A 27,881-nucleotide genomic window follows, 5' to 3' on the forward strand; every position below is an offset into this window, starting at 1 on the left:
GGACGTAACCTTCCTTGTTACTGTCTAGAAATGAGGCAACATTGGCTGCGCAGGTAACTGACATGACGAGCTGTGGACTGTGAAGCGCCATTGTAACCACTGACAGGAAGTCTGATGGTCTTTCTGAGCGGCGGTTTTACATGTAAAAATGGTTAAAATAAGCGTGTATATCTGTTGTGAAAGAGGTTTGTTCTTGTCAGATGACTTGTCGTTATGAAATCAGGAACCACGCTTCTGTGGCGTCGTTCATGTCACTACATCATCAGAGACACTTCAATTAGAAATAAATCAGCTGGGTGCTCGTGGAAAGGTCAGCTTCAAAACAACACGATGGCAGACGTTCCTCTGCCATCTTTTGTGTACAGTCTCTGCTTTCTTACGTGCAGGTTAATGCGGTCTGAAGTTGCCGCTGAACGCTCAGGCGCTGCAGCTAACGAAACCCGACATAACATGTGGACCTTTATTTCCTCTGTTTCTCCTGACGGATCGCCGGAGGAGGAGTGAATTATTCATTATTCCCCGAGAACGAGGTCTTTACCACAAATGTTAAAAATGTGATGAATCTCCTTATTAGAGAAGTCATTTTTCAGATTCTATAAATCATCCTCTGTGTGTGTGTGTGTGTGTGTGTGTGTGTGTGTGTGTGTGTTGACTGTGTACGAAGCGCTCGCTGGCAGATGGTGTTTAATCTTCTCCGGCCATCTGGACTGACTTTCTCTGGCGTCTTTTAAACGCCCACACACACACACACACACACACATAAACACACACACACACAAACACAAGGCATTTTACTGAGTGAGCTCAGGTGTGTGTGTGTGTGTGTGTGTGTGTGTGTGTGTGTGTTGTGTGTATAAGACAACATTCTTTGGAAACAGCTCATCCAATTACAGTTTAGACGGTCACAACCTTCAGACCTGCAACAAAAAACAACAGACACTGTGTCTATGAGGTTGTGTGTGTGTGTGTGTGTGTGTGTGTGTGTGTGTGTGTTGTCTAGACTGGAAAGTTGTCCTCAAAATTGGGGCATTCTGTTTGTTCTTCTTCTCTGAAATCTATTTATGTGTTTGGGTTCAGCACTTAGAGGCTATTTGTTCTCATCTGTGGTCATCACTGTGAGTGTGTGTGTATTTGGGAGGGAGGCAGGAAGTGTGTGTGTGTGTGTGTGTGTGTGTGTGGCGGGTCTGAACACCTAAAATGGAAAGCTCCGCCCCTCCCACGCTGGCTAAAGTGGATATTGATGGATACAGAAAGCACGAGAGAGAGGAGATATTGATTGATAGGAAGAGGCATAAAGCGAGGGAGGAAATGTGTGTGTGTGTGTGTGTGTGTGTGTGTGTGTGTGTGTGTGTGTGTGTGTGTGTATTAAAGTGAAGAGAGAGTGGATAATAAGGAAGAAGAGGGGAAGCTTTTTCACTCTGTTTAGTTTCTGTCGGGTTCACTCTGTGAATTCCTTTGTGGTAATAGGCAGGGTCACTCTTGTGTGTGTGTGTGTGTCTTTTTTGTGAACGAGGCATTGTGGGTCTTGCCATTGTGAGGTCATGGGGTGGTGATGTAATCTGTGTAACGCGGCGCCGCTTTTCCTGAGCGCAGTGGTTACTCGCTCTCTCCAGGAACAGATTTATCACACACAAACAAACCACACACACACACACACACACACACACACACACAAAACCTGGCCTTGTGACCTTTGACCTTCACTCTCTGTCAGCCTAGCAGCGTATCTATTACTCTACACGCTTTGAACTTGCTATTTGTTTTATAAATGAGCAAAAAACCCTGTAGGGCCGATCATTATCTGTTAAACTATCAGTTATTGTATTGATTCATTTATTAGTCTTTCAGGAAAAATCTCCATCCTGACTTGAAAACATCCAAAGTGATGTTTTTTTTCCTGGACAATATTACAGAAGCTTAGCATGACCCACAGTTCACAATAATCCTCCTTTGTCTCACACTGAGCTGTGGTGCAGCGCCTCGGTTCATCTCCTGCCTGAAGCAAGCTGTTTTAGCTCCTCCCCCTTGAAGACTGCCACACCTGTATCTGATTGCTAATTTTTTTCAGTGACGGGTTCTTCATAGTAGCAAATTAAACACATTAGAAACATGTAAATTTAATTTCACTGTTATTGTAAAGTGAATCCGCCCCGAGCATCGCTTCCTTCAGGAAGCAGTTTTTGTTTTGCTTGATTGTTTTTCATTTTCTTCTTTTAGAAATTCAGTGGACACGAAAATAGGACTGCAGATTGCTGCGATGACGGGCCGATAAGTCTGCGTGCTGATTGCTTTCTTTAATTTAAAATCAGCTTCCCGTTGTTGTTGTTGTTGTCGGTGATGAGTGACGACGCAGCAGGCGCAGTGATGAAAGGGCCTGCAGCCAGCAGTTATTGTTCAGTCTGCAGGTTCCTGATTAAACGCTTTATCTGTGAGAGGTAATTTCACCCAGAAAACCTCAGGTTATAACCTCATGTAATGAGCACGTGTTGGGATTGTTACTCGTGGAAACAGCTTATAATGTTGTATATTTATTATATTTCATTTGTGCTTTGGATGTAAAACAAAACTAATATTAGTGGCAATGTTTAGGCAAAATATCGGCTAAAATAAGTAAAAAATCAAATATTTTTTAAGACAAAAGCTAAAAAACCTCCCATCTGTCATCATTTAACCACATAAAAAAGGTCTGTGGCTCATACAGAAATATCTGAGGGGGATTTTGGATGATGAGCGAGGAAGAGGAGGTTGTTTTTATTCATTTATTGTTTTATTAATATTACTGAGAAGGAGAGGAGGAGGTGGACGAGAGGAAGATGCTCTCAGATGTCTGACTGACCCTAGCTGGAATTTGACACAGAGACTCAAAGCTACCCGCCTCCTCCTCTTCCTCCCCCTCTGAGCCTTCATCATCCTCCTCCTCTTCCTGTGGAATTTCATGTCAGACACTTCCTGGTCTCAGAATCACAAATGCCGTCTGCTTTTCTTTCCTTTCCTTGTTATGTTTTATTTTAAACAAACTCCTCTCCTGCTTGTCCTTTCTCTCTTATTTCCTTTCCTCGTGTCCTCTCTTCTGTCGTGTCCTTTCCTTACTTCCTTTTCTTACGGCTCCTTTCCAGTCAGTTTTTCTTGTTTCATCATCTCTTTATTCCTTTGTCCTCTTCACCTTTATAGGTACTTTCCTTTTTTATCTCCTCGTTAATTTCACCTCATCATTTCTCATTTCCTCTCCTCTTCAGTAGTTTCCTTTACTTTACTTTTTAATTTCTCTCCTGTCTTGTCTTTTATTACATTTTTTCTTTTCTTAATCTCTTCTGTTTCCTTTTCTTAAATCCTTGGCTCTGGTCTGTTTCCTTTCCTCACTTCCTCTTTTATTCCTTTTCTTTTCCTCCTGCCCTCTCTTGTCATTTGCCCTCCTTTCCTCTGTTTCCTTTCCTTTCTAATATTTTGGACTCTGCAGAAGTTTCCCTCTTCATCACTTTAGATGCATTCAGACGATGCGTTCAGTGACCTGTGGGAAATCACACTGTAATATAAACACTATTTATCACATGACGCTCCAGACGGACGCAGACTCTGAGGGCGCTGATGTAAAGTTTGTTGGGGCGGGGTGCTCCAAGGACAGATGTGTGCCTTCCTGTGCAGATGTTACCAGGGAAACAATGACAGGACATGCTTTAATCACCAGGACGAACAGCTGGAGGGCCTTCCTCTGTCTGTGTGTGTGAGAGAGAGAGAGGGAGTGTGTGTCCATCAGTGCTGTGTGCTGTAACAAGTTTGTCCAGTTAGTGAGTTTGAGCGGCAGCGTGGTGACAAGAGACGAGCAGGATGAAGACACTTTTATTTAATGTTAGAAGCAGGCAGTACCAGGTACACACACACACACACACACACACACACACACACACACACACACACACACACCGTGCAGACATACAGACTGTTGGTACAGATTGTCGTTAGCTGGCTGTCTGCGTTTGTTACATTTCTCGTGATTCACAGTGTCTTTGGTGTCCTCGTAGTCTCGGTGTGTTCGCATTGTTTTTGAAGTCTGTGTGTGTGTGTGTGTGTGTGTGTGTGTGTGTGTGTGTGTGTGTGTGTGTGTGTGTGTGTGTGTCAGGTTTAGTGGGGGGTTGTGAGCAAACGTGCAGCTTTGCTTTGGCAGCAGAAAAAAATATTCTCACTGTAACGAAGCGTCAGCTATTTTTGCCGTTTCCTTTCATGACTCATCCTAACTCTGCATATTTTGACTTAAAGTTCGAGTAAAGTTATTCAGACATGAGCGACCTGCTCTCGCCAGATGTGGCTCAGGAGGTGGAGATCCGCCGTTTGATCCCGGCTCCTCGAGGCTGCAGCTTAAAGCGCATAAAATAAAGGCAGTGTGAACGGGTGAATGCAAACCCCAGCGGGTCAGTAACACAATGCTAAGCTTTTGTGATGCTCTTTAGGTTTTCCTCTGTTGGCTGAGTATGTCAGCCTCAGAGGCTGAACAATGCTGGACTGTGAGGCCGGCCGTACCAACAACGAGCGATTTGGTGGTGTGTAATTAGGGACCAGACGTGGATGGATGTGAGCTGAACAGCTGAAACTGAGTCGTAACACTTGCCGGCTCCTGTGATTGATTATTGATGAGTATTTATCTCTGACTGCAGGATTTATGTGAGCAATGAGTCTCTCACATGGAAGGAAAAAAGTAATTCACCAGTTTTTGCTGTACTGCAGTGTGTGTGTGTGTGTGTGTGTGTGTGTGTGTGTGTGTGTGTGTGTGTGTGTGTGTGTGTGTATGTGTTTTGGCATCAGATGAAGCGCTTTGATTTCCTCTAATGAGAGGGGAGAGCGACCGAATGAAAGGAGGATGGACGAGTGCACAGACAGTGGGTCTGCTGTCCAACAGATCACAGTGAGGTGTGTGTGTTTTATGGACATATCACCATGGTAACATGGTTGGCATGGTGACAAAGTTTTCTGTCTGAGAGCTGTCCCCCTTCCTTTGTCCACATCTCTCTCTCTCTGTCCATCCCACTGTCACTCACTGTCTCTCGCCCCGTTTTTAACGAGCTATGTTAATTAGGGTTTCGTCTCATTGATTTTTGTTTAGCGAGCGGTCAGAATTTATAGGAAAATGGATCAATATGTGTCAGATAAGGTAGCCAGTCATACTTTAGTTCATACCAGAGTTGAAAAGTTTTCTTTTTTCTACATTTTTAGATTTTTTGTTTGTTTGTTTTTAGTTTAGTTTTAGTTTGTTTCATTCCCGTGTTTTTAAAGAGGAGATGAAAGGAGGAAAAAAACATGGAAAACTTGTGACAAGGACTGAAGACGACGTGCGCTGGCAGCATAGAAAACAGGAATGTATTTACAAAAACATAATTAAGTTAAAAGAATGCGCACGTATCGGCTGGTTGCTCGGCTGACGGCGTGCGTGGAGGACAGGAGGAAGTCGCAGGGCCTGTCGGAGACTCAGAGAGGCTGCAGGAAGGTCAGAGCTTTTACAGCTGAGCACGAGCTCTGCTTATCAGATAATCACCCTCCAATCAGCTCCTGCAGGACAAAGCTTACCACAGCCAAAACAAAACAGAGACACCCAGTGCCTGACCGGCCGGAGGTTTTTAAATGTAACTCATTATAACGTCAGAAGCCATTTAACTCTATTAACAGTGGAAAGATGTTTGTCCATTTGAGCCTTGTTGTTTGCATGTGTTTCACCACCTGTTTCTGTGACTTCAGTCACCTGTACCAGCACATTACAGACCACTGAGTCTTGGATGAGTAATGTCTAGAAAGGCTGCGGTGCACGTGTGAAAACAGCACCTCGGGACATGTGGTGGACTTTTCTCTTTCGTTACCTTTCACTTGACAAAGGATATTGTGACTGATGAGCCCATGAGGAGAGTTTCTGTGCTCTACATCATCTCAGCCTCCAGAATCACATTTTCCCAGCCCCTCTCTCTCCGCGTGCTTCTCAGTAGATCAGTTACCAACAGAATGAAAATCTGAGACTGAGCGCGTCTGATGTGCCGAGCCGTGATTGAGGATCTTGTCTTGCCAGCTCTTGAATTAATGATGATGTCCTCCCTCAGCTCCTCCTCATCTATTCTTAATGCTCTCGCTCTACTATAAAGTTCGGCCTCTGCTGCAGATCATATCCGCCTCTCTCCTCCATCTTTTACCCTCCCTCTCTCATTTCTTCCTCGTCTCTTTTTCTTTTTTCTTTTTTTTGATCCGCCGTCTCGCAGATTAAACATTTATGTTTCTTTTTTTTCCCTTGTTGCTTTCTGCTTTCAGATTTGTCCCTTTCCACCCACACTACCACCATAAAATAAGATAAATTCTTGGTGAAATGAAAAGTACATTTTCAGTAAAATGCAGACACTGTAGTTTTTCACAGTGGAATACCGTATTTCTTTTCTTTAGCAAAGGCAAAGATTCAAGGGAATTTAAGTTTATAAGCTCTAATCGTTCATTTCTAAATGTTAAATTCCGAGTTGTTTATGGAGATTACACTAAAATAACAGTATTATACTGTAAAGCTCATATTGTGTACAGCACACCATCGTCATAGGGTTACAAGTTTATAGTCAGGCTTGAATTCTGAGCTCTGTGAACTCATTGTCATGTTCACAAAAGCAGTTAGAGGTGACTTCAGCTTCGTGACGTGCTCAGGTGGGCTGTGGTGTTTACACATTACTGCCAAGAAAATATCCCCACGCCATTACACCAGCAGCAGCCTGAACCACTGATACCTCAGTTTCCTGTTCTTAGGTGACAGGAGTGGCCTGATGTGGTCTTCTGCTGCTGTAGCTCATCTGCTTCAAGGTTGGATGTGTGTTCTGTTCAGAGATGCTCTTCTGCATACCTTGGTTGTAATGGGTGGATATTTCAGTTACTGTCAGACCTTCCTGTCAGCTCGAAGCAGCTCGCCCAATCTCCTCTGACCTCTGACGTGCTCGGTTTGAACTTCATCAGGTCATGTCTACATGCTGAAATGCACAGAGTTCATGCCACCTGATTGGCCAATTAGATTTTTGTGTTAACATGCAGTTGAACAGGTGTACCTAATGAAGTCGTCTGATGCAAGTATACTGGTATCACTGACATGCCTGCTGATTAAAATGAACCTATTATACTTTTCTTTATTGTTCCAGTGATCAGTGCTCATAATGAGGTCAGTGTGTGTGTGTGTGGGGGGGGGTCCCCTTTTGGCTCTGTGTGGTGTGAGTGGGAGGGTCTGTCCTTATATGGTGAGGATAGTCAAAGCTTCTGTCTTCAAGGGACAGCCAATCAGAAGAAAGGTTTACTTCAGACACGAACAGGTTGGATAGGATGAACTGAAGTTCTGCACAGTATAAGATAAATAAGGATTATTTTGAGCTGTAATTCATGCAAAGCTACTCTAATGGAAGCCAAGAATAACAGCCCCCCTTTAAACAGAAAAACATTGATGGTCCAAGTCATTACTGCTCATTTCTGACAGCAGATCATCTGCATGCCATCCCTCTGCAGTTGGTCACTCCCAACAGGTTAGAGTCATTTTAATGTTTCGGTCCTTGAACTCTCTTGATAAATGGCTTCATGATTAAACGCACAGATTCAAACTTCTCAGATTCAAAGCCTCTCAGTCCCACACCGTGGCGTCCTGCTCTGGGTTTTCTGTTCGAGTTTCTGTAGGTGGAGCTCTTTTCTTTCAGATCTCCTTCTCCTGCGGGTGGCTGTCGCTGTTCTCGAGCAGCCGTCCCCAAACTTACTGCAAAGCTCATAAACTGTCATATTCAGCTCTCGCGCGGAGACAGAGCTTTAAAAGGCAGTGTTTGATTGCATTAAACTTTTCTGCTTTTCTGCTGAACCCGCGCTTTGATCTCTTTGACAGGTGCCTCTCAGATCTGAGCCTCTGTGTGTGTCTGTGTGTGTCTGTGTGTGTCACTCGATGCAAGGCCGACAGAAATGCACTTGATGCCTCTAACCTGACAAATCCCAAACGTGTGTGTCTCTTTGTGTGCTTGTGTGTGTGCGCGGTGGCCATCCGGCCTGTTAATTTGATTGCGTAACGGGCTTAGAGGGCACAGATTGTCTGGAATGGAATCCCGCTCGCTCAATCCATGATAGCTGCTGCCATGGAGAGAGGCTTTACACACACACACACACACACACACACACACACACACACACGCATACGTTTACTTTGACATTTGAGGCGTTTAGCTGATGCTTTTACCCACTGCTACTCACGCTGAGAGCAACAGTGGAAAAAGCTTTAGTTCAACAGGAATTTAAAGCAGGTTCACACACACACACACACACACACACACACACACACACACACACACACACACACAATACATAACAACAGCCTGGTTGGCATTATTACTCGAGTCCCACTTGCATCTATTTTTATTAGCACAGTTAATAAGGGATATGCATGTGACGCTGGAAATGTTTCCTCTCATTTCCTCTCGCTGTCTGACACTCGCTATCCGCCGTTAAAGTAAACTCAGACACAGCCAAGATTTCCAGCTCCTTTTCCAGGTCAAACTCTGCAGTGCATGTAAATAAAAAGTTGATAAAAGGCGCCTAAAATAACCCGCGTGCTTCTGAAACTGAGAAACAGGGACCTACTAATAGAAGTTAAGGTAAAACATTATTGACATATATGAAGTTTTTCCCTTTAAAATCAGCTAAAGCTGGGAAATGTTTTCCCCATCAGAATGATTTATTAGTAGTTTTCATTTATCGAATGAAGCAGTGCAACCTTGATACTATGAGTATTATGAATGAAGTTTCAGACCCTTGAATTGCACAGGGTGATCAAAATTTTGCAATTTTTATCATTTTCACAACTTGTTAAGTAAGTAAATAATCATGTGAAATTTTCAGGCTTGAAAAACTGCAACCAAAGCTGCTCAAAGTGTCGCCGGCTAAAGCAAAAATCTGTTTTTGTTCAGCACAATTTCTTTTAATGTCATCAGCTTTGAGTATCGGTGTCGTGGGAAAACTGAACCAGTTTCACGTCTGTGACAAAAATGTGTCTTTGATCGTTTGTTGGGCGGCAGTGATGTGAAATGGTCCAAAAGCCACATTCAGTTATTTCTTAAACAAACAGACAGTCTGAAACTTTCAAATGTGCACTGCATCCCTGCTTTCCTTCCTTCCCGCCGCTTGGGTCTGATCATCGGGGAGTTTTGGGTTCGTGAGTCATTATTTTGACACAAGCTACAATTGTTAGACGAGCTTATGTATATAATTAGCCAACCACTGGTGAAAACCTTTATTTTTGTGATTAAAAATGGCTTGAAAGACGTCTGAGATGATGCTATTTACCTTCAGATGTTCAACAGTAATTACAATGGGCTCAATCAGTCACCCCTCCCTCCCCAGCCTGTGATTTTTTAACTCGATTTATTTATTTTCTGATCTTTCTGAACATTTTCCCAGGTTTAAAGCTCAAATCAACACGTTTGATATGTCACAACAAGTTAGGGCCTAAAGCAGCTTTTTATGGCTAACGCAGGGTTGGCCTGGAGCCAGCGAGCTGCTGACCCACTCGGGGCAGTGAGCAATCGAATGAGCTGAAATGACCCATCACTGATGAGCAGCTTGTTTTTCTCACAGTCGGTATTTTCCCCTTGAAATGCCAACATGAAACCAGCTGTGTGCGTGGTTTAAACCGTATGAAAAGTGATGTTTTCATCAATTGTCATCTTTTTTCATTTCAGAGACACACGCAGCCTGCAGGGCAAAGTTTAAAGGAGTGCACATCATCTACTCCACCACTATTTTAAAGCTTTTGTAACACAGATTTACAATATAAAAGACAAATCTACTGTTAGAAGATATAGTGAAGCACTGAAGTGATTGCACTGGTTTTTGTTTAGTCATCTTTTGAGGGAAGTATCTGACTATTTAGCTTTGGTCATGTCTGCTGTTGGTGCTGGGCACATAGTGTTTGGTTGGTGTATCCAAACTTCCTGCTGCTGCTACAGGTTTATTAGTTCATGCATCCTGTTGACAGAGTATTGATGCAGGTATTCTTTAGTTTTCAGCCCAGTCTGCTTTGATTTTTGCCTCGCTGGTTTATGTCTGTGCAGAAACAAGCGCACAGGCCTGAGAGGTGACAACAGGTGGGGGTAATCGAAGAAATGTCATCCGTCCTTTCAGTGGGTGACGCTCGCATTGTGCACATTGTGTCTGCGCGAGTGGGGGCGGGGTGTTTGGGACAGGTGGAGGATGTTTGGTGGGAAGTCTCTGCGTCCACATTGTGTCTGTGCTGGAGCCGAACCGGGTTGGCTGTGGGTTTTGTGGATGTTTGATTTGCGTCACTGTCGCCTCTGCGTCAGCTCCCGACTTTATGCATGCGCGTCTGTGTCACAGTGTGGTTGTTGCATGAGCAAGAGGTGGACCACACGCCTAAATGCAAATTATTGAGCAGTAATATATGTGAGACAGAACTTTAGAAAACTCCTAAAATGTGAATACTTTCTATATTTTTCACATGTCGCCCTCCTTTCAAAGCAGGGGTGACTGTGGCTCAGGAGCCAGACTGAGTCCTTTACTAATCTGAAGGTTGGGGGTCTCAGTTCTTCTTGTCCAGGGCAAGATACTTAACCCCGAGTTGCCCTCAATGCATCCATCAACTTGTGTGTGTGACTGTTAGGTTAAAGGGGCAAATGCATAGAAAAGGACGTGCTCGTATGAGGCTGCTATCTGTATCAGCTGTTCCACTTTAGGTTCCTTCCTTGTGCATCACTGCACCGCTTCTACTTCTTGATCCTGTAAGTCCCATTCTGACCCCTGACGAGCACTTTGTGCATTTGCGCCTCATTTTATCTTTATTAATAATATTGCTTTGAGTGGAATCGCCATGAAACCTGCATCATTGCGTCTTTATTGTTTACTTTTAGCACTGATGTGCCGATTGAATCTGTGCACAAAGTAACAGAGTTATGAAAATGAGGAAAATGTGCATATCGGCGCTGGTGGAATACTGGCTATTGTATCAGCATAATAAAGACACTAGATACTGTAGGTTTACAGCCTAATACACTGCTCAAAAAATTAACAAATACACAGATCTAAATCAGAATGAAATCAGTCTCTACTCATATGAACTGGGTAATGTGTTAGGAATGAAATGATGCAACATTGCTTGATGGAAATGAAAGCGATCAGCCTACAGAGGGCTGAATTCAAAGTGAAAACATTTAGGTTAGTCCATTTTGCTGAAATTTCATCCTCCTGGAGCATTATTGTGCACCAGTAGGAACCCAGAACCCATTGCACCAGACCCATGTGACGGAGGGTCCAAGGAGGGTCCAAAGTGCCGTTGCCTGACCTGTTGAAGTCTGTGCGGCCCTCCATGGATGTGCCTCACCAGATCATCACTGGCCCACCACCGGACCACTCATGGTGAACGATGTTACAGGCAGTATAACGTTCTCCATTGGTTCTCCAGACCCTTTCGCATCTGTCACATGTGCTCAGGCTCCGTGGTGCCATGGAGTAAGGCCCATTAGATGACATCAGGCCCTCTGCCCACCCTTTGGTTTGGTCAGAGTCACTCCAGGCCTGCTGGAGGTCCTTTTGTAGGGCTCTCGCATCCTGTTTGTCCTCCATGTTCTTGAGACTGTCCTGGGAGACACAGCAAACCTTCAGAGTGTGGGATGTGCCATCCTGGAAGAGTTGGACTACCTGTGGAACCTCTGTATGGTGTCGCCTCATGCTGCCAGCAGTGACACTGACACTAGCCACAAAAAAACGGTCCTACAGAATAAACCTGTAAAACCATTGCTTTTTTGGGTGTTGTCTCACTGTTTTCCCTCTAGTGAGATTGATTTCAATATCCCAGAACTTAAACTGACTCGATGTTAAGTTCATTTCGGTTGCATGTTCATCCTCGTTCATCTGACCCTGGGGGATAAAATTCACGGCACACAGCCGAGGGCACGCTGCCGAGGGCACGCTGCCGATTGCGCTCTGTCATAGCCGGTAACCCGGATCTCCCCGACATCAAAGTCGAGTCAGTTCGACGCAGAATTTATTGCCTAATTGATGTAAAATTTAAGTCACGTGTGCGAGAGATCAAAAAGGGGTTTTCCAGAGAGCATTTCTAACTCAGCAGGAGCAGCAAAACTGTTTTTGGTAACATACGCTGACGTGTTAAACACCAGGTTATGTTACTCGAGTGTCGCAGCTTCAAGTCACTGAGTGGACTCATTTTTGACCCCAGGCCTATATTCCTACATTTACATAGTTTTTTTTGGTTTTTTTGTTTGTTTTATTTAAGGAAAGTGTAGTTAAATTCTGTACATGTATACTTTTTAGCATTATTTTATATTTAATTGTATTAAAATTTTCCACTTGTAATCAGTAGATTGTGATGTTGTGCAGTAAACCACCATCTGCAGCTGCAGAGGCCTCGAGGCAGATACTTAGTGACAGAAATGAGCCATAATTAATGACATCGGAACATTTTTTAATCTGTCATAGATAAAGGAGGCCATACAGGAATGCTAAACACAAATAGAGGCATTAAAAAAATAGTCAGCAAAGCTGCTGACAGGGAATCAGTTCTGCCACGCCTCTCCTTTGGGAAGAAACATATCTAAAAGGCAGTTGCACACTGTTGCACAACTTTTCAAGGAATGATGTTGTTTAACCTGGAAATTGGACAGAAAGACGTTCCCCAGTGTTGTCAGGCTTAAACGTGCCCGTGGTTTGAATTTTGAACTTCAGGTTTTGTTCATGTCAGCGTCAAACCAACCTAAGCCCAACCTTATTAAAACAGTCTAGAAATAGCTGATGAATTAAAAAAATGCATGTCTATTGTAGTTTGGTAATAATTGGATTGAATGGTTTTAATAACATCACCAGTATGCACATTAACAGCTTCGGGGTTTTCCAGCTCTGAATGGGCCTTTGGGTGTGTGTCCATTTATTAGAAACCCCCGGACATTATTTCTTTCTATTAGATTTCTTCTTCTTGTGCATTTGCAACAACCTTCCTGGTCTGTGCGAGTCAGCATGAGAAGGAATAAATATACAGATGAATGAATCTGTCTGTTAAATGAAATATTTACACTCCAGCATGTTCAGCTGACACTTTAAAGATGGCACTCATTGATATTTTTAAGTGAAATCTGCATGTGGGATGTTTCCCTGAAAGCCTGAGTGTGAAAATAGATGTGGGAGTTTTCTTCCTTGTGGTATTTAGTCGTGGGTCGGAGAGTTATGTGAGCGTAGAGGGAGCGGGGATCTCCAGGACACCTGGTGGAAACACTGGGTGGAAGGTTACAGCTGCGTGTTGGTTGAGGACTGGAGAGAAGTGGGGCGGGAGGGGGATCCCAGTTCCCAGTTCCCCTCTCGATTTGGATGTCTCCCCCTCCTCTCCTTTTCCTCCTCTTCCTCCGGGTATCCCCTCACACTGACTCACAGACACACTCCAGTTTGTCCGTCTGAGTCCGAAGTTATTGTTGCTGCAGCTCCCGGCTCCTCGGATCAGTTCAGCTTGTGATGACACCGTGCGCCGCCGCTGAGGCCAAGCCGGCATGCATGGGCGCTCTCGTCGGCCTCGTCAGAGCACTAAGGAGTCGGCTAAAGTCGCTCCGACAACTCCTGAGACCGAACCAGAACGGTGTCCGCTGGGAGAATCCCGGAGGGTCGGTTTTACACTGCTGTGGACCGAAGCTGTCCAGTCTGGCTGTGAGTTACTCTGCATGCGAGGCATAAAGCAGTTGTCTTACATCCTGTTGGCAGTTAAAATGTGCTCATCAGCAGGTGATAATTAAGACATAAGGAAGTAAATACTGCAGTTGGAGCTGTAATATTGATCTGAACATTTGAAGGGTTTTCCACAGCTGACAGCTTTGATTTCAGAGGATATTTGGCTCTAAAATTGGTGGAAACTGAGGTTTATTTTGAGTTTTCCTGCTTTTCTGAGCTCAGGTACCAAAAAGGACTGAGTCTCAGCTCGGCGTAGGTGTGCGTGTTTGTGAAATCAGCTGGTGGTGTGGTGATATTTCAGAAACCAGATGGCACACAGTCCAGATTTACTGTTCATTCTGAAGAAAATGTTAATTTTATGACCTTAAAATCGAGACTCTGAAGTGTATTTGTTACACATATTCTTATATATAGGCAAGAATAATTACATTCATTGTGTGTGTGTGTGTGTGTGTGTGTGTGTGTGTGTGTGTGTGTGTGTGTGTGTGTGTGTGTGTGTGTTGGGGGCTGTTAAGGCTTCAGGGGAGTCGGGTTACATCCTCTCAAAATCTGACGTGTCCTACCATCAGCTTCAAAGATCTTTATTTCACAACAACATGTCAGGTTGTTGTCGATCTAATGAGTATATATCTATAAATCAGCTTTACTCTGTGCCACAGTGTCTGCCCTTGCAAAGGTCGACTATGGTGCTATTTTTAGACAGTATGTCAATTGAATGTATTTCTGTTTCATGCGTGGCTGAACGCTGGTATGGAGTTACGTTTGTGTTCAGGTTATGTAATCAAAAAGAACAACGACTCAATTTTGAGAGCAAAACTTTAACTTACTGATGTGAGACATGTTTCAGCAACATCAAAGACTGTACATAAAAGACGGATGTCCTGGGTTTTTGTCATGTTTTTTGGACAAGAGCATGGAACAGTTAATGTAATTAGTCCTGGAAATCATAGAAATTCACTCACCACACGAGCACAGACTTCTTGGACAAGCTGGTGCTACAATTGACTGCACAGCAACTTGTATTATATCAAATATTGAAGTAAAAAACATGTTTGGAAGAGTTTAACCCAGCACAGTTGTGAAAGAGTGAAATTAGCTCTAAAGGCCAAAGCTGGATTTCTTTTTAGCAGGATGTCTCGACTGTAAAGTTGGACATTTAGCATCAATTTTTGGAGAATGCCTCAATTGGACAGTAGAGGAACTGCAGTTTTTGGCTTTGGTAAAATCCTCAATAAATAAATGAGTGAATGAGTCTTCATATAGAAGAAGAGAAAGGTAGGTTGCAAATGGAAAATTAGCATCAAGCACCCCATGAAACTACTTGTACACAATATAAAAGAGGTGCAGGAATCAGCAGATTTCCTGGTCCAAAGCTAGTCAAGCATCAAGGTTGTTACCAAGTGAAGTAAAATATAATATAATATATAGTAACATATTTTTAATAATAAAGACAAAAAAACTAACTGTAAGTACTTTCAGGAGATTGACACAGTGCAGTTCATACCACAGTTTTCCTTATGAGTAATAAATGAATGGGCAAAAAAGACCTGTTTGTAATATGAGAGGGACTCATCTAAATCAGCGGTACCAAACGACCCACGGACCGGTGCTGGTCCATGAGTCGTTTGGTACCGGGCCGCGAGTGTTGAGGCTCGGGTGTGAAATTTATGGTTTTCAGGGTTTTTATCGGTTTTTAGCGTTATTTTTTTAATTGTTTTTATCGTTAACTCGGTTTCCCCGGGTCTTTTCCTGTGTGTTATGAATAAATCTTTGTTTTTTTGGTTCCGGTACTGCTTTTATTTTGTTGTATTTATCCGTGACACCTTAAAGCCCGGTCCGTGAAAATATTGTTGGACATAAACCGGTCTGTCGTGCAAAGAAAAGGTTGGGGACCGCTCATCTAAATGACCTCAAACTCGAAACTTCCTTACTTGGGTATCCAGCATAAACTCACCATGTACAGTATACAGTACACCTGCATGAGCTGCTCAGTCATGCAAACCCATACCACGAAGCTCCTGGCGCACAGTTTTTGTGCTGGTGTTAATGTCAGAGGAGGTTTGGAGGTCAGCAGCTGAGCGCTGGTGACGGCTACGGGTAAAAGTCAGTGTCACTTTTCCTCTCATGGCTCAGTTGCTGTGCTTCCTAAATGCTTCGCCTTTGCAATAACAACATCTTACAGTTAATCGTGCAATATTTAGGAAGGAAGAGATTTCACAAACTAACTTGTTGCAACAGTGACATCCTGTTACAGATGAATTCAGTGAGTTTGTGAGAACAGCTCATTCGGCCACAAATGTTCACAAAGGCCGACTGCACGGTGAGGTGTTTGACTTTGTACACCGGGACTGAAAACAGCTGAATTCAAAGAATAGGAGGTGTGGCCAAGAGGTCAAGAACAGACTGACGGACAAATACAGATTACTTAATTTTATAGCGCAGGGAAAATTGAGGAGAGTGGAAATCTGGCCAAGATTACTGACATTTTCAGTACTTTTTCTTAATTGTCCTAAAGCTGCACAAAATCTAACAATATAACAAAATATTGCAGGCTCTGCGGGCTCGGTTTGCTACAAAAAAGCTTTAATTTAACCTAAACACGTCACCTGGGTCCCCGTCTCAGTCATGACCGACCCCGTGATCTGCATCCTCACCAAGTGTGGCACACTTTAATTCATAATGCACGAGGAAGTCTCCCTGAAGCCAGTTGCACGTACGGCTCGAGTTGATTTCCCGGTCGGAGCAGAGGTTGGAAACATGCGCTCAGTTTATGTTAATCTAATCCGGCGGCTGTAATGTGTCCGCCGGCGAGGTCTGCTGCTGCAGAAGTGTGTAACAGCATCACACCGACTCAATCTGGCCTCTTAATTAGATCAGACGGCAGACAGATGATGTGAAGCTGCTCCGCTGCCTCGTGGCCAGCTGTGCTTCCCAAACCTGTTTACAGGAGCTTCTGTTTGTTTGGTTTGGTACTCAAGCGTGTCAGTAAACGCATCACGGCGGATATTTCCGGACGACTGGATGAGCAACTTTTTAAATTCTGAATTGATTTTTTTAAGATTTTAGAAAACGTTTCTTTAGACCGTGCTGTGGTTGTCAGGTTCAGGTTTGTCACATGGTGTTTTCTGTAAAACGCAACGCCCGAAACAAGCAAAGAAGGAGGTCAGAGGTCAGGAAGGACAGCTGACCTTAACTTAAAAGCTTCCTAATGAATATAAAGAAAGGACAAAGTGGCAAGAGGAGACAACAGACGCTGATTTGTTGACGTTAACAGCAGAGTGTTTTACTTGGTTTGTTGTGCTTGTGAGTCTGTTGACTTTAAAGTTAAAATGCCAAACTGCCAATTTACACATGCATGTAAAATGATTTTATAAGGTCTCCTGTGGCCTAGAAAGCAGCTGTAATTCACCGAGCTACACCGAGTGGCATTTAGTCAGGGCAGAAAGTCAGGACGTCTCCTCTCCACTCAGTCAGTTTTGACATTTGAGTTTTTCTTCAAATTGTCTTGACAAATAACAGATTTCACTTTAATGCACTTTAAAAATGCTGGCAAAATAATTTAAAGCAATCTTGACGTAGACTCACATATTCTAACACAAAGTGTTACACTGTAAATAAAAAACCTTTCCTGATTTAACTTGTAGCCACTGGAAATCCCACTCTGCCCTGATGATGTGCTCCAGGGTGGAGGACAAAGAGCCATCTCGTGCCTGTGCTGATACAAGATGGCCCAGTTTAGCTCGTTTCCTCTAAATCTTCTACCTTGGATGGCTCAGGATGTTACGGTACAGCTCCACACTGGAGGGATGAATTCTTGGTGTTTCTTTAACTTTAAATAGAACCTAAAAGAAAAATTAGCTTATAAATAAAAAAGGACACAAGTTCATATGGTGGGGAGGGAGGCACTTGTTTGTGTTTTTTACAATAAAAATCTTACAAGGCCATCCTCTAATCCCTGCTAATGCCTGCACCACAGGAAGTCTGATGGGCTGGGTGCAGCAGACTTGAGTCCCTCTGGGAGCCGGTGCAGCACCGATGAAGTAAGCAACAGAAAAGCTAAGCTGACAGCCAATAGATGGTGGACTTTGTGACAACTTTGAGAGTTTTTCCTCCTCTAGATGAACTTTGTAGACTGAAGAGCTTCTTTTAGTCCTCTTGTACGGTGGCCCTCAGAGGTCAAACACACTGCAACCTAAGAAATCACCAGTAAAAAGGAAAACTGTACAAACAAACATTACAACAAAGCTCACAAAACACATGAATCGTCCGATTAAAACACAAATTAAATTACATTTTGTTTCTCTGTCACCGTACAAACAAATCCTCTGCTTCTTTTCTGAGAGCAATCCTTTGAATATTTTGGTTTCTGTCACTTCCGCAGCTGTTGGGTCGTGTTATTGTCTCTCCTAAATCACTTCTGGTGTGTTTTGTGTGCATTTGCTTGTGTTTATTTAGGCTGAAGTGGATTTGACCTCTCGGGGCCACCGTAATCTTGGCTTGACCTAAACAGCAAATGAGTTTGAACTTCCGGGAAAAGGAAATGCACTTAATTTATTACACTGTAACAGTAAAATGCAGAAGAGTAAATGCATTCATAAAAGTGATTATTGAGGATAAAATCCAAATATTTCCCAGCTCTATAATCCTGTGAGCGTTAAAAAACAAAACAAAAAACAAGGTAGTATTCCTGCGTGAAACTGAAACTGAAGTAGGCTAAGTCGTACTTTAGTGTAATACCAATTTGTTCCATAAGAGGGTGCAGCGAGTCACCGTAACCTTTATTTAGTGTTAAAGTTTTAAACATTTTTATTTTGAACGATGGTCTGGAAAAAAGGTAAAGCCTTGTCGGGAAGCTGGAAAAACCACAAAAAGAACAGCGACAGGTAAAACACTGCCCCCTGGTGGTGGACGTTTTAGCTAAATTCTGCAGAGGATAATTACAAAAATCTTTAATGCATGGTTTTTGTGCCAGTTTAATGTCTGTGGTGGTCAGAAGCCCCACCCACCTGTCGTTCATGCAGCTGGATTGTGAAGGGCCAATCAGAAGAAAGTTGGGTTAAACAGGGAGGAGCTTGCTTCAGACGAAGGATCACGCAAAGCCTCTAGTAGAGTCCGAGAATAAGAGCGTGGAGCTGAACATGAGCAGATCAGATCACCGGTAATTAGTTCAGTCATTGATCACCAGGGTTTCTTCAGTGTTTAGCTGCTCATGTGCGTGTGTGTGTGTGTGTGTGTGTGTGCACAGAAATGAACTGTAACAACCATCAGAGGGAAGTTGGAAACGCCGTGTAAGAAGTAAATATAAGATAATGAGGACAATAACAGGTAAAAGAAGCATTTAACGTGTGTGTGTGTGTGTGTGTGTGTGTGTGTGTGTGTGTGTGTGTGTGTGTGTGGGCACGCAGGTGTGTGTATACCTGTGTGTTATTTATATTTGTGTGTGTGTGTGTGTGTGTGTGTGTGTGTGTGTGTGTGTGTGTGTGTGTGCTTGGTGCACAGGTGCAGGGTTTGCAGTTTTAATCCTGTGATTAAGAGGTGCTACATGAGCATCCTGTCACTGCAGCTCTGATCCTCCATCTGTGTTCTGACTCACACACTCACACACACACACAAATGTATATTCGAAACGTCAACAATGCGAACCCCGTCAGTTTTTCTCCGTCTATTTTCATCAGTCAGCAGTGTCCAAATTGTTTCTGTGCGTTTATCAGCTGTTTGCAGCTCTCAGCCTCAGTCTGGATGTTTGGTCTCATTTACATACGGCGCTGCGATGTTCAGCAAAGAGCTGAATAATATTTTACTCTGAACTTGGGTCGCTGTGATTAAACTTTTCCCCTTTTTTCCTGTTTCAGAATAATTACCCTCATATAAGCACGACTGGTCCTCGTATAGTTAAAATAAAGACATTTTTGTCCATTTCATAAACCAAAATATGTTTTATGTGTGAGTAAATAAAAACCCACTTTAAGGAAAACTGTTTTTTTACAGTCTGATAAGGAGGCAGCTAATGTAACAACATTTTAGTAAAACTAACTACTTTTATTGCATTGATAAAAATATTAAAAAGAAGTTATATATAAGTTATTTCAAAGGATATTTTGAAGCTGAAAGTAATGATGCTCATATTTGACAGACATGGTTATGATAAAAAAGATACTTACTTATACTTTTAGGAAACTTGAAGTTTAATTGTTATTAATCTGGAAATATGAACGTAAGAAAGAAGCTGAGCTAAAGCCACAGTCAGGCAGGGAGTGAGTTTAAGCTTTGAAGCAGTGATAGAAGTAAAAAAGTTGGGATGGAGTAATTTATATCCTGTTTGTCTCACAGCCGCTTGTTTAGGATCAAGAAAAGATGATTGTTTGGCTAAAAATCAACAAAAAACACTTTGGGTCGTGATTGTAACCAAATGTGTGTATTTGACCATAAAACATAACTGTTGTAAGCGCTAATCAGCTGTGATTTTATGCCTCATATCAAGTTTGAGCCATAGAGTTATGCAAATAAAATAATGTCAGTGTAAATAAAGGTGAGTGCACAGTGAACCACAGCTTCCTGTTAAATAAGAGCCCCAAAGAAATCATAAAGATGGCAGAGGATGCGAGCGCATCAGCCGCTGCAGCGGTGGTTTCTGTGTGCAGGAAGAGTTTTAATACCAGCGCTGGAAGGCGTGCTGGTCGTCCTCAAAAAGATTCACTGTTTACACAACCACGTGTTGAAAAACAGACGGCGAGAGCCTCTGACTAACGAGGATTAGCCATGAAAAGCGGTGTTTAAGTGACTCACGAGTGACGGCGAGCGTGAAGGTCGCTGTCCAGGGAGAAAACCGAAAGATTAAGCCTGGCAAAGAGTCGGGCTTTACGTGAGGCAGTAACTTATGTTTTTATGCATCATTTAAGGAGTCACTCCATAGCTTTATGTGCTGCTGTCCAGGCCCATGTCCTCTTTAATGATTAAACCTTTGATGTGTTTGAAAGAAGCATTTTCAATACATTTTATTCATAGAAAAATATCCAAGCTGAGGCTCACTGGCAGCTTTAGTACTTGCTATTTTTCATTACTTGTTTTGGACACATTTCAGGCACTGAAGTGATCTCTAAAGTCATCAGTGAGAGACAGTATCACATCTTCTGTGGTACTTTTACTCAAGTAGAGTATCTGATTACTTTTTCCACATCTATTACACGTCCGTCCCGACTCCAGCGTGTGACTTTCCAATGAGAAAAAGGCAGAGAGGAGAGAGGGAGAGGTGCGATCCGGGGAGGAGAGGTGAGAACGGTTCAAATAAAGATAGAAAAGGCGAGAGAATCGGAGGGAACGAGGGAGGAAAGTAGGGAGGGAGCGAGGCGAGGATTTCTCAGAGGGAGAGAGAGGTAGGCGCAGAGAGGGAGAGGCAGAGGAGGAAGTGTCAGGGACGAGCAGAAGCCGGCACCGGCTCCATCCTGCCGCCTCGCAATCGATGCTCGAGAGCAATGTTAGCGCCACAGAGCCTGATCCGGAGTCGGGACTACAGGATCCATAATGCACTGGGACACCCCGCAGCGAGCAGGTCACCCACCTGGGAGCTGCAGGTATGAGGAGCGGGAGGGAGGTGGGTGGAAATAAAGAGGATGGAGCACAGAGCAGAGCAGGGAGGATGATGGGAAAGTGGAAAGAGGTTGGAAATGCGGGGTGGGATTGTTTACCTGTTGTCCGGTTTACTGCATGAGTATCCCGAGGAGGGGCGGGCTCTTCAGGAAGAGACGAAGGCTGAAGGATGGATGATGGCGCTGAGTACAAACAGACGCGCAGTGAGGCAACGTTAGTCAGCCAGCTACAGCGGGAAGCAGGTATCGGGGGTGGCTCCATGACAACTCTGTGTGTCTGTGTGTGTGTTGTGATGTCCTGCTGCGAGGGTGACGAACGCTCGGGAAGCCTGCTCAACCAGTTCTGTGATTCAGGGAGATGTGAAGGAGCCTGGACGAAAGGGAACTCTGATGGGAGCTGTTGTGTTTTTTACTCCCCCGACCCTTCTTTTCACAGAAATCCTTTCAAAATGAAACTCAGAAAAAACAAGTCAGAACTTGTTCCACTGATACGTGTCAGCGTAGCAGAGACACGAGCTCTGTCAGTGCCTGATTGGTGCTGCTGCACAGGGGTGTTTCCTGGATGTGTTTGAATGAACCAAGGACAGGCGGCGGGCTCTCAGGATGTCAGTGTTTGATCAGAAGTAAGTAAAGTGTAGAAAATTGGCTCAGACGGGGTTTGAAAGAGGCTGTTATGGAGGCGACCGAGCACATTACCACAAGTGGTTCGCATATGCAGTCATGAGAAAGAGGAAGTGCATCCTCTTTCAAATCTCAGGTTTCATGTATCAGGACATAATACAAAAACATCATCTGGTCGTTAACAGCTTGTAAAGTTATTTAAATGATTTAAAAATAGAGCTAAAGTCCAGAAGTGGTGTGTGAAAACTGAGCACAGCCCACAGTTGAACCGCCTTTAGTGGCAACAACTTGAAGTAATCATTTTCTGTGTGACTTTGTCAACCTCGCACATTGTTGTGGAGGAATTTTGGCCCACAGTTCAGTGAAGTTTGTGAACACTTGTTTATTCACAGCTGTCTTAAAGTCCCACCGCAGCATTTCAGTCGAGTTGAGGTCTGGACTTTGACTGGGCCCTGCTGTCGTAGATTTGCTGCCGTCCTCATTCTCCTCAAGCTTTAGCTGTGAGACACGTGGCCTCACATTTGACTTCAGAATAGAGTTCAGTGGAGTTCACGGTCAACTCAGTGTCTGCAGAACAAGCCCAAACCATCAGCCCTCCACCGCTGTGCTGACAGCTGGTATGATGTGTTTGTTCTCGTCTGTCCAAACCACTTTGTTCCACAAGTCTTTTGATTTCTTCAGATGCAGCTTTGCAAACCTCAGCTGTGCTGCCATGTTCATTTTAGAGACGAGAGCCTTTCTGCTGGGATGAACTTTAACACTTAACTGAGATCTGTAGAGTCTGACGTGCAGCTCTCGAGTTTTTTGCAGTTTCTCTGAGTATTGCATGATCTTGTCCTTGGGGTGAATTTGCTGGGACGTCCGCAGCGTGTTTTGAATGTTTTCCTCTTCTCACTGTAGAGTGACGGACTTCAGATTGTTAGCAGGCATCCCTTAGCAGCCAGATGGGCAGCAACAGCGTCTTCTCAAAATATATCTGAATGCTTCAGACCTGCAAACTCCTGCTTTCATAGAGCTGCTCACAGTGATGGTGATCAGTTATTCAATGCATTTGATTAGCAGCACCTGGCTCCTACTCACCCTCTTAATTCCTGTGAATGCAGTAAGGATTCTGCATTGTTATTCTGTTCAGTACAAATATATGAACAAAAGAATTGTATTTATTTAATATTAAAAGCTGTTATATTCAGTCACATTGTTAACACATCTGAGGCTTTTATTGTGAAAAGTAAAAAGAAGAATAAGCCTTCTTCATGATTTTCACACACAAACAAACTTACTCAGGCTGCACTCTGTGCTGTATCTCAGTGGCTGCAATGCATCATGGTCTATTAAAGCTAAAGTGGGTGCAGAAATTGATCTCCTGCCTTCTGTAATGGCTGAATTTTGAGTAGAGGATAAATGCAAAGTCACCTCCGTGTATTAATGGATGTTTACTTTAGTACTTTTTACGCTGCCAGAAAAGTTTATGGACATCCATCTGCACATCCATCAATAACCTGAAGCGTGCTACGGAACAAGCTATTAAAGTAGCAGAACTTCAGTTACCAAAACTGGAACATAAACATCTCGGATGGCCTGTAAAGCACAGTAATCCATATTATACGTCAGATGATCCATTAAAAATGCTCCAAAAGGCACCAAACAGTTGAAAGGCCCGGTTTAGTGACCTCGAATAGTGGAGGTGATGCAGAGCAGACAACCGTCCCCTAAAGCTGCCTCTGCTGGGATGCCTGGCAGTCAAAACAGCCTCAACTCCAACTCCAGTGTCCAGATAGTTGATTTATATATAACTCATCGTGACCAAAACAGTTAATCTATCCAGCTGTAAACATGTTTATCACTGCTGTAAATTTGGACATTTCAACATTCAATTCAATTCAATTCAATTCAATTTTATTTATATGGCACCAAATCACAACAACAGTCGCCTCAAGGCGCTTTATACTGTAAGGGAGACCCTACAATAATACATACAGAGAAAAACCCAACAATCATATGACCCCCTATGAGCAAGCACTTTGGCGACAGTGGGAAGGAAAAACTCCCTTTTAACAGGAAGAAACCTCCGGCAGAACCAGGCTCAGGGAGGGGCGGGGCCATCTGCTGCGACCGGTTGGGGTGAGAGAAGAAAAACAGGATAAAGACATGATGTGGAAGAGAGACAGAGATTAATAACAGATATGATTCGATGCAGAGGTCTATTAACACATAGTGAGTGAGAAAGGTGACTGGAAAGGAAAAACTCAATGCATCATGGGAATCCCGGCAGCCTCGTCTATTGCAGCATAACTAAGGGAGGATTCAGGGTCACCTGGTCCAGCCCTAACTATATGCTTTAGCAAAAGGAAAGTTTTAAGCCTAATCTTGAAAGTAGAGATAGTGTCTGTCTCCCGAATCCAAACTGGAAGTTGGTTCCACAGAAGAGGGGCCTGAAAACTGAAGGCTGTGCCTCCCATTCTACTTTTAAATACTCTAGGAACAACAAGTAGGCCTGCAGAGCGAGAGCGAAGTGCTCTAATAGGGTGATATGGTACTACAAGGTCATTAAGATAAGATGGGGCCTGATTATTTAAGACCTTGTATGTGAGGAGCAGGATTTTGAATTCAATTCTGGATTTAACAGGAAGCCAATGAAGGGAAGCCAAAACAGGAGAAATCTGCTCTCTCTTTCTAGTCCCTGTCAGGACTCTTGCTGCAGCATTTTGGATTAGCTGAAGGCTTCTCAGAGAGTTTTTAGGACATCCTGATAATAATGAATTACAGTAGTCCAGCCTGGAAGTAATGAATGCATGAACTAGTTTTTGACAGATAGTTAGACATGAGAGTCTATGGAGACTGACTCGGGGTGGAGCCTCAGGTGGCCACTAGAGGAACTGCAGTTTTCATTTTGCAGCTTTTTGGCTGCTATTTGGTACAAATGGAGTATTTTTAGAGCTGTTTGAATTACAGCCAACAATTACTGACCTCAGTAATTATAACGAAGCTTCAATCTGTGTGTGTGTTTCAGGATGACGTCCCGATTAAGGAGATCAGCATCACTCACCACGTGAAGGAAGGGTCGGAAAAGGCCGACCCTCGGCAGTTCGAGCTGCGCAAAGTCCTGGGACAGGGCTCGTTTGGAAAGGTGCGTATGTGTGTGTTTTCTTAGGCCTATCATTGCGTGTGTGGGCGGGGGGCTAAAGTGTCAGTTTTACTTCCACTTTCCCTCATGCCAGTGTTTGAGAGTGAGTTGCTATGGCGATGGCAGGCTGAGGGCCCTTCACTCTCGCACTCAGTATCATCGTCTTTATGAAAGAGCAATTAGCTCATGCTTGGGCTCCGAGTGTGTGTGTGTGTGTTTATGTTAATCTTCATGAGTGTGACCTGGATGATGGGAGCAACCCAAACAAACTCTCATCCTCACACAGAAACAAACGGCACTCACAGTGTGCATAATGACATCCAGCACTTACATTTAATCAGTAAAGATGATTTATTATTTTTTCTGTGTGTGTGTGTGTGTGTGTGTGTGTGTGTAGGTGTTTCTGGTGAGGAAGATCACAGGACCGGACGCTGGTCAGCTGTACGCCATGAAGGTGTTGAAGAAAGCCACACTGAAAGGTAGAAAACTGAAGAGCAGAGCCATTAAAAACACCAAAACCAGCAACCTAACAACACCACAGACTGTTTGTATAAAAGATGGCCACGCCCACCTTTTTGTCTCAAAATGCTCCAAAAGGCAATAAAACTGCATTCACTGCATTTTAGAGCAATGAGTAAATTCACTCCCATACAGATGCAATGAAGGGAACAGATATGCTTAGATACCTAAACAGTTCTTGTCGCTGGCTGTTTACACCTAGAGACCGATTGGCAACCACCAGTCGCTGAAACATGGGATCGGTTGCAAAGTTTGCTTTGGTTGCTGGCAGACGTGCACAGTTGCCTGTACTTTATATGGAAGATTCAGCCAAAGTTTATTTATATAGCATCAAATCACAGCAACAGTCTCCACGAGGTGCTTGTATTGTAAGATAAACACAATATAACAGTGCAGAAAAAACTCCAACAATCAAGCAAACACTTGGTGACAGTGGGAAGGAAAAGCTCCTTCAGAGAGCTGCAGACAACTCTTGCCTTCAAAGTAAAAGTTGTGCCTTGAAAAGTCACCGAAACGCTTTACCAAAAAACTTTAATGTGCGCTCAGCACTTTTCATCATTTTATTCATTTCCAAGTTAATTTAGCTCCATTTTAAACTAATGTAAGTTATTTAAATACATGTTTAAGATCAGCTTCATATAGCAAAAATATTTAGTTTAATCTGTTGGAAATGGCTTTAACTTTTTAAGCCATCTTTTTTTATTCAGCAGCTTGTCTACTAAAGTTTTCTCTTATTTGGAAGAGCTCTGTGTTGTATGCGTAAATGGCTTTAATTGTGAAAAAGCGAACAGGAAGAGTCCAGTTTTCTTATGTGTAGAACAAACTGAGCAGAAATTTAGACATGAAACCAAAGAAAGAGCTAAAGCGATGTGCTGAGAGAGGGAGAGCCGAAATAAATTCTTTAAATGAGTTTTGACTCAAGTCAGACGCCATCTGCTGCTGGAATAAAGCACAGCATGCTCCTGTGTTTAGCATCCTCTTTTTGCCTGCTCTTCTTTCTTACTCATTTCTCTTCCCCTCTCTTATTTTTCTCTGTCTTGCTGCATATTTTCCTGCATATTTCCTACTCCACTCCGTGACCCAGTTCCTCCTTTGCAGCCAAAGCAGAAACCGAACAACGGAGGCCGCGATTAATCTGGTGATTTTGTGTTTTCTGCTCTGTGTGCGTTTCCAGTGCGTGACCGGGTCAGGACAAAGATGGAGAGAGACATCCTGGTGGAGGTCAACCATCCCTTCATCGTCAAACTGCACTACGGTGAGTCAGCCAATAGCAGAGCTCTGTGAGGAGGAGTCACCGGCCAATCGGAGCTCGTCTTTGAGCACTGCGGTGGAGCTTTTTAAATACTAACTCAGTCCGCTCTCGCCCTCCAGCATTTCAGACGGAGGGGAAGCTCTACCTGATCCTGGATTTTCTCCGAGGAGGCGACCTCTTCACTCGTCTCTCTAAGGAGGTAACAGCAGTTCACAGTTTAAACCAACACAAACAGCGGGTATAGAAAGTACCCAGCATTTCTAATCGCTATTTAAATCAGTGTACGGTGGTCCCGCACCCGTATAGGCTGAGCTGTCAGCTGCTGAAAAATAAGCCCATCCATCCATTTTCTTAATCAATTATTCAAATCGGGGTCGAATGTGTGCTGGAGCCGAAAAAATCTGATAGAATAAACTAAACCCTAAAAAGTCCGAATAAGAAATCATTAAAAAAAAGCAAAGTACAGGAGAAAAGACTCAGGCTTTTCATTTTTCCCGTACTGTTTAAAGGTACATGGTAAAATCTGGACCTGCAGTAATTAAAAAAACACACCTGTGTTTCAGGTAATGTTCACAGAGGAAGACGTGAAGTTCTACCTGGCAGAGCTCGCTCTGGCCCTCGATCACCTCCACGGGCTCGGCATCATTTACAGAGACCTCAAACCTGAGAAGTATGCACACACACACACACACACACACACACACACACACACACACACACACACACACAGCCTCATGCATGTAAACAAAGCAGCGTGCATCCCGGCAGGATGATTAGGTCAGCTGCCAGGTTTCCCTCATGGAGATCCCTAATGCAGTTAGCAAAATGGCTTTTCCAGGCCACTAATGTCTGTGTTTACATTCAAGTCAACTCTGTTTTATTTAGAAAGCTTATTTAAAACAACTGGAGTTGGCCCCGTCTGTGGAGGCAGAGAAATGCAAGGAGAGAATAGAATTGATTTTAAGACTGTGAGCTGTTCTGTTATTTGGAGGCAATAACAGAAACGCCCGCTCACCTTTGGTCTTACGGTTAGGGGAGGCTGAGAGCTGATCTCAGAGAGCTGGAGGAA

At 43.5% G+C, this 27,881-nt stretch overlaps 1 protein-coding gene across 2 annotated transcripts in view; it reads left to right on the plus strand.

Moving 5' to 3' along the window:
- rps6ka3b (ribosomal protein S6 kinase, polypeptide 3b) overlaps positions 1–27,881 on the plus strand; it is a 68,576-nt gene that overhangs the window by 23,542 nt on the left and 17,153 nt on the right. Inside the window, exons 1-6 of one of the 2 annotated variants that reach the window (XM_031726835.2) lie at positions 13,375–13,689; positions 24,928–25,044; positions 25,439–25,520; positions 26,735–26,815; positions 26,932–27,011; positions 27,376–27,482. In XM_031726835.2, the coding sequence (XP_031582695.2) occupies positions 13,501–13,689; positions 24,928–25,044; positions 25,439–25,520; positions 26,735–26,815; positions 26,932–27,011; positions 27,376–27,482 (656 nt within the window). In that variant the 5' untranslated portion in view covers positions 13,375–13,500. Of the gene's footprint in view, positions 1–13,374; positions 13,690–24,927; positions 25,045–25,438; positions 25,521–26,734; positions 26,816–26,931; positions 27,012–27,375; positions 27,483–27,881 lie in introns of those variants that run through there. The other variant, XM_039616973.1, reaches the window with a different exon arrangement.

This window comes from Oreochromis aureus, linkage group 9, assembly GCF_013358895.1.
Source record: "Oreochromis aureus strain Israel breed Guangdong linkage group 9, ZZ_aureus, whole genome shotgun sequence".
Lineage (NCBI taxonomy): Eukaryota > Metazoa > Chordata > Actinopteri > Cichliformes > Cichlidae > Oreochromis > Oreochromis aureus.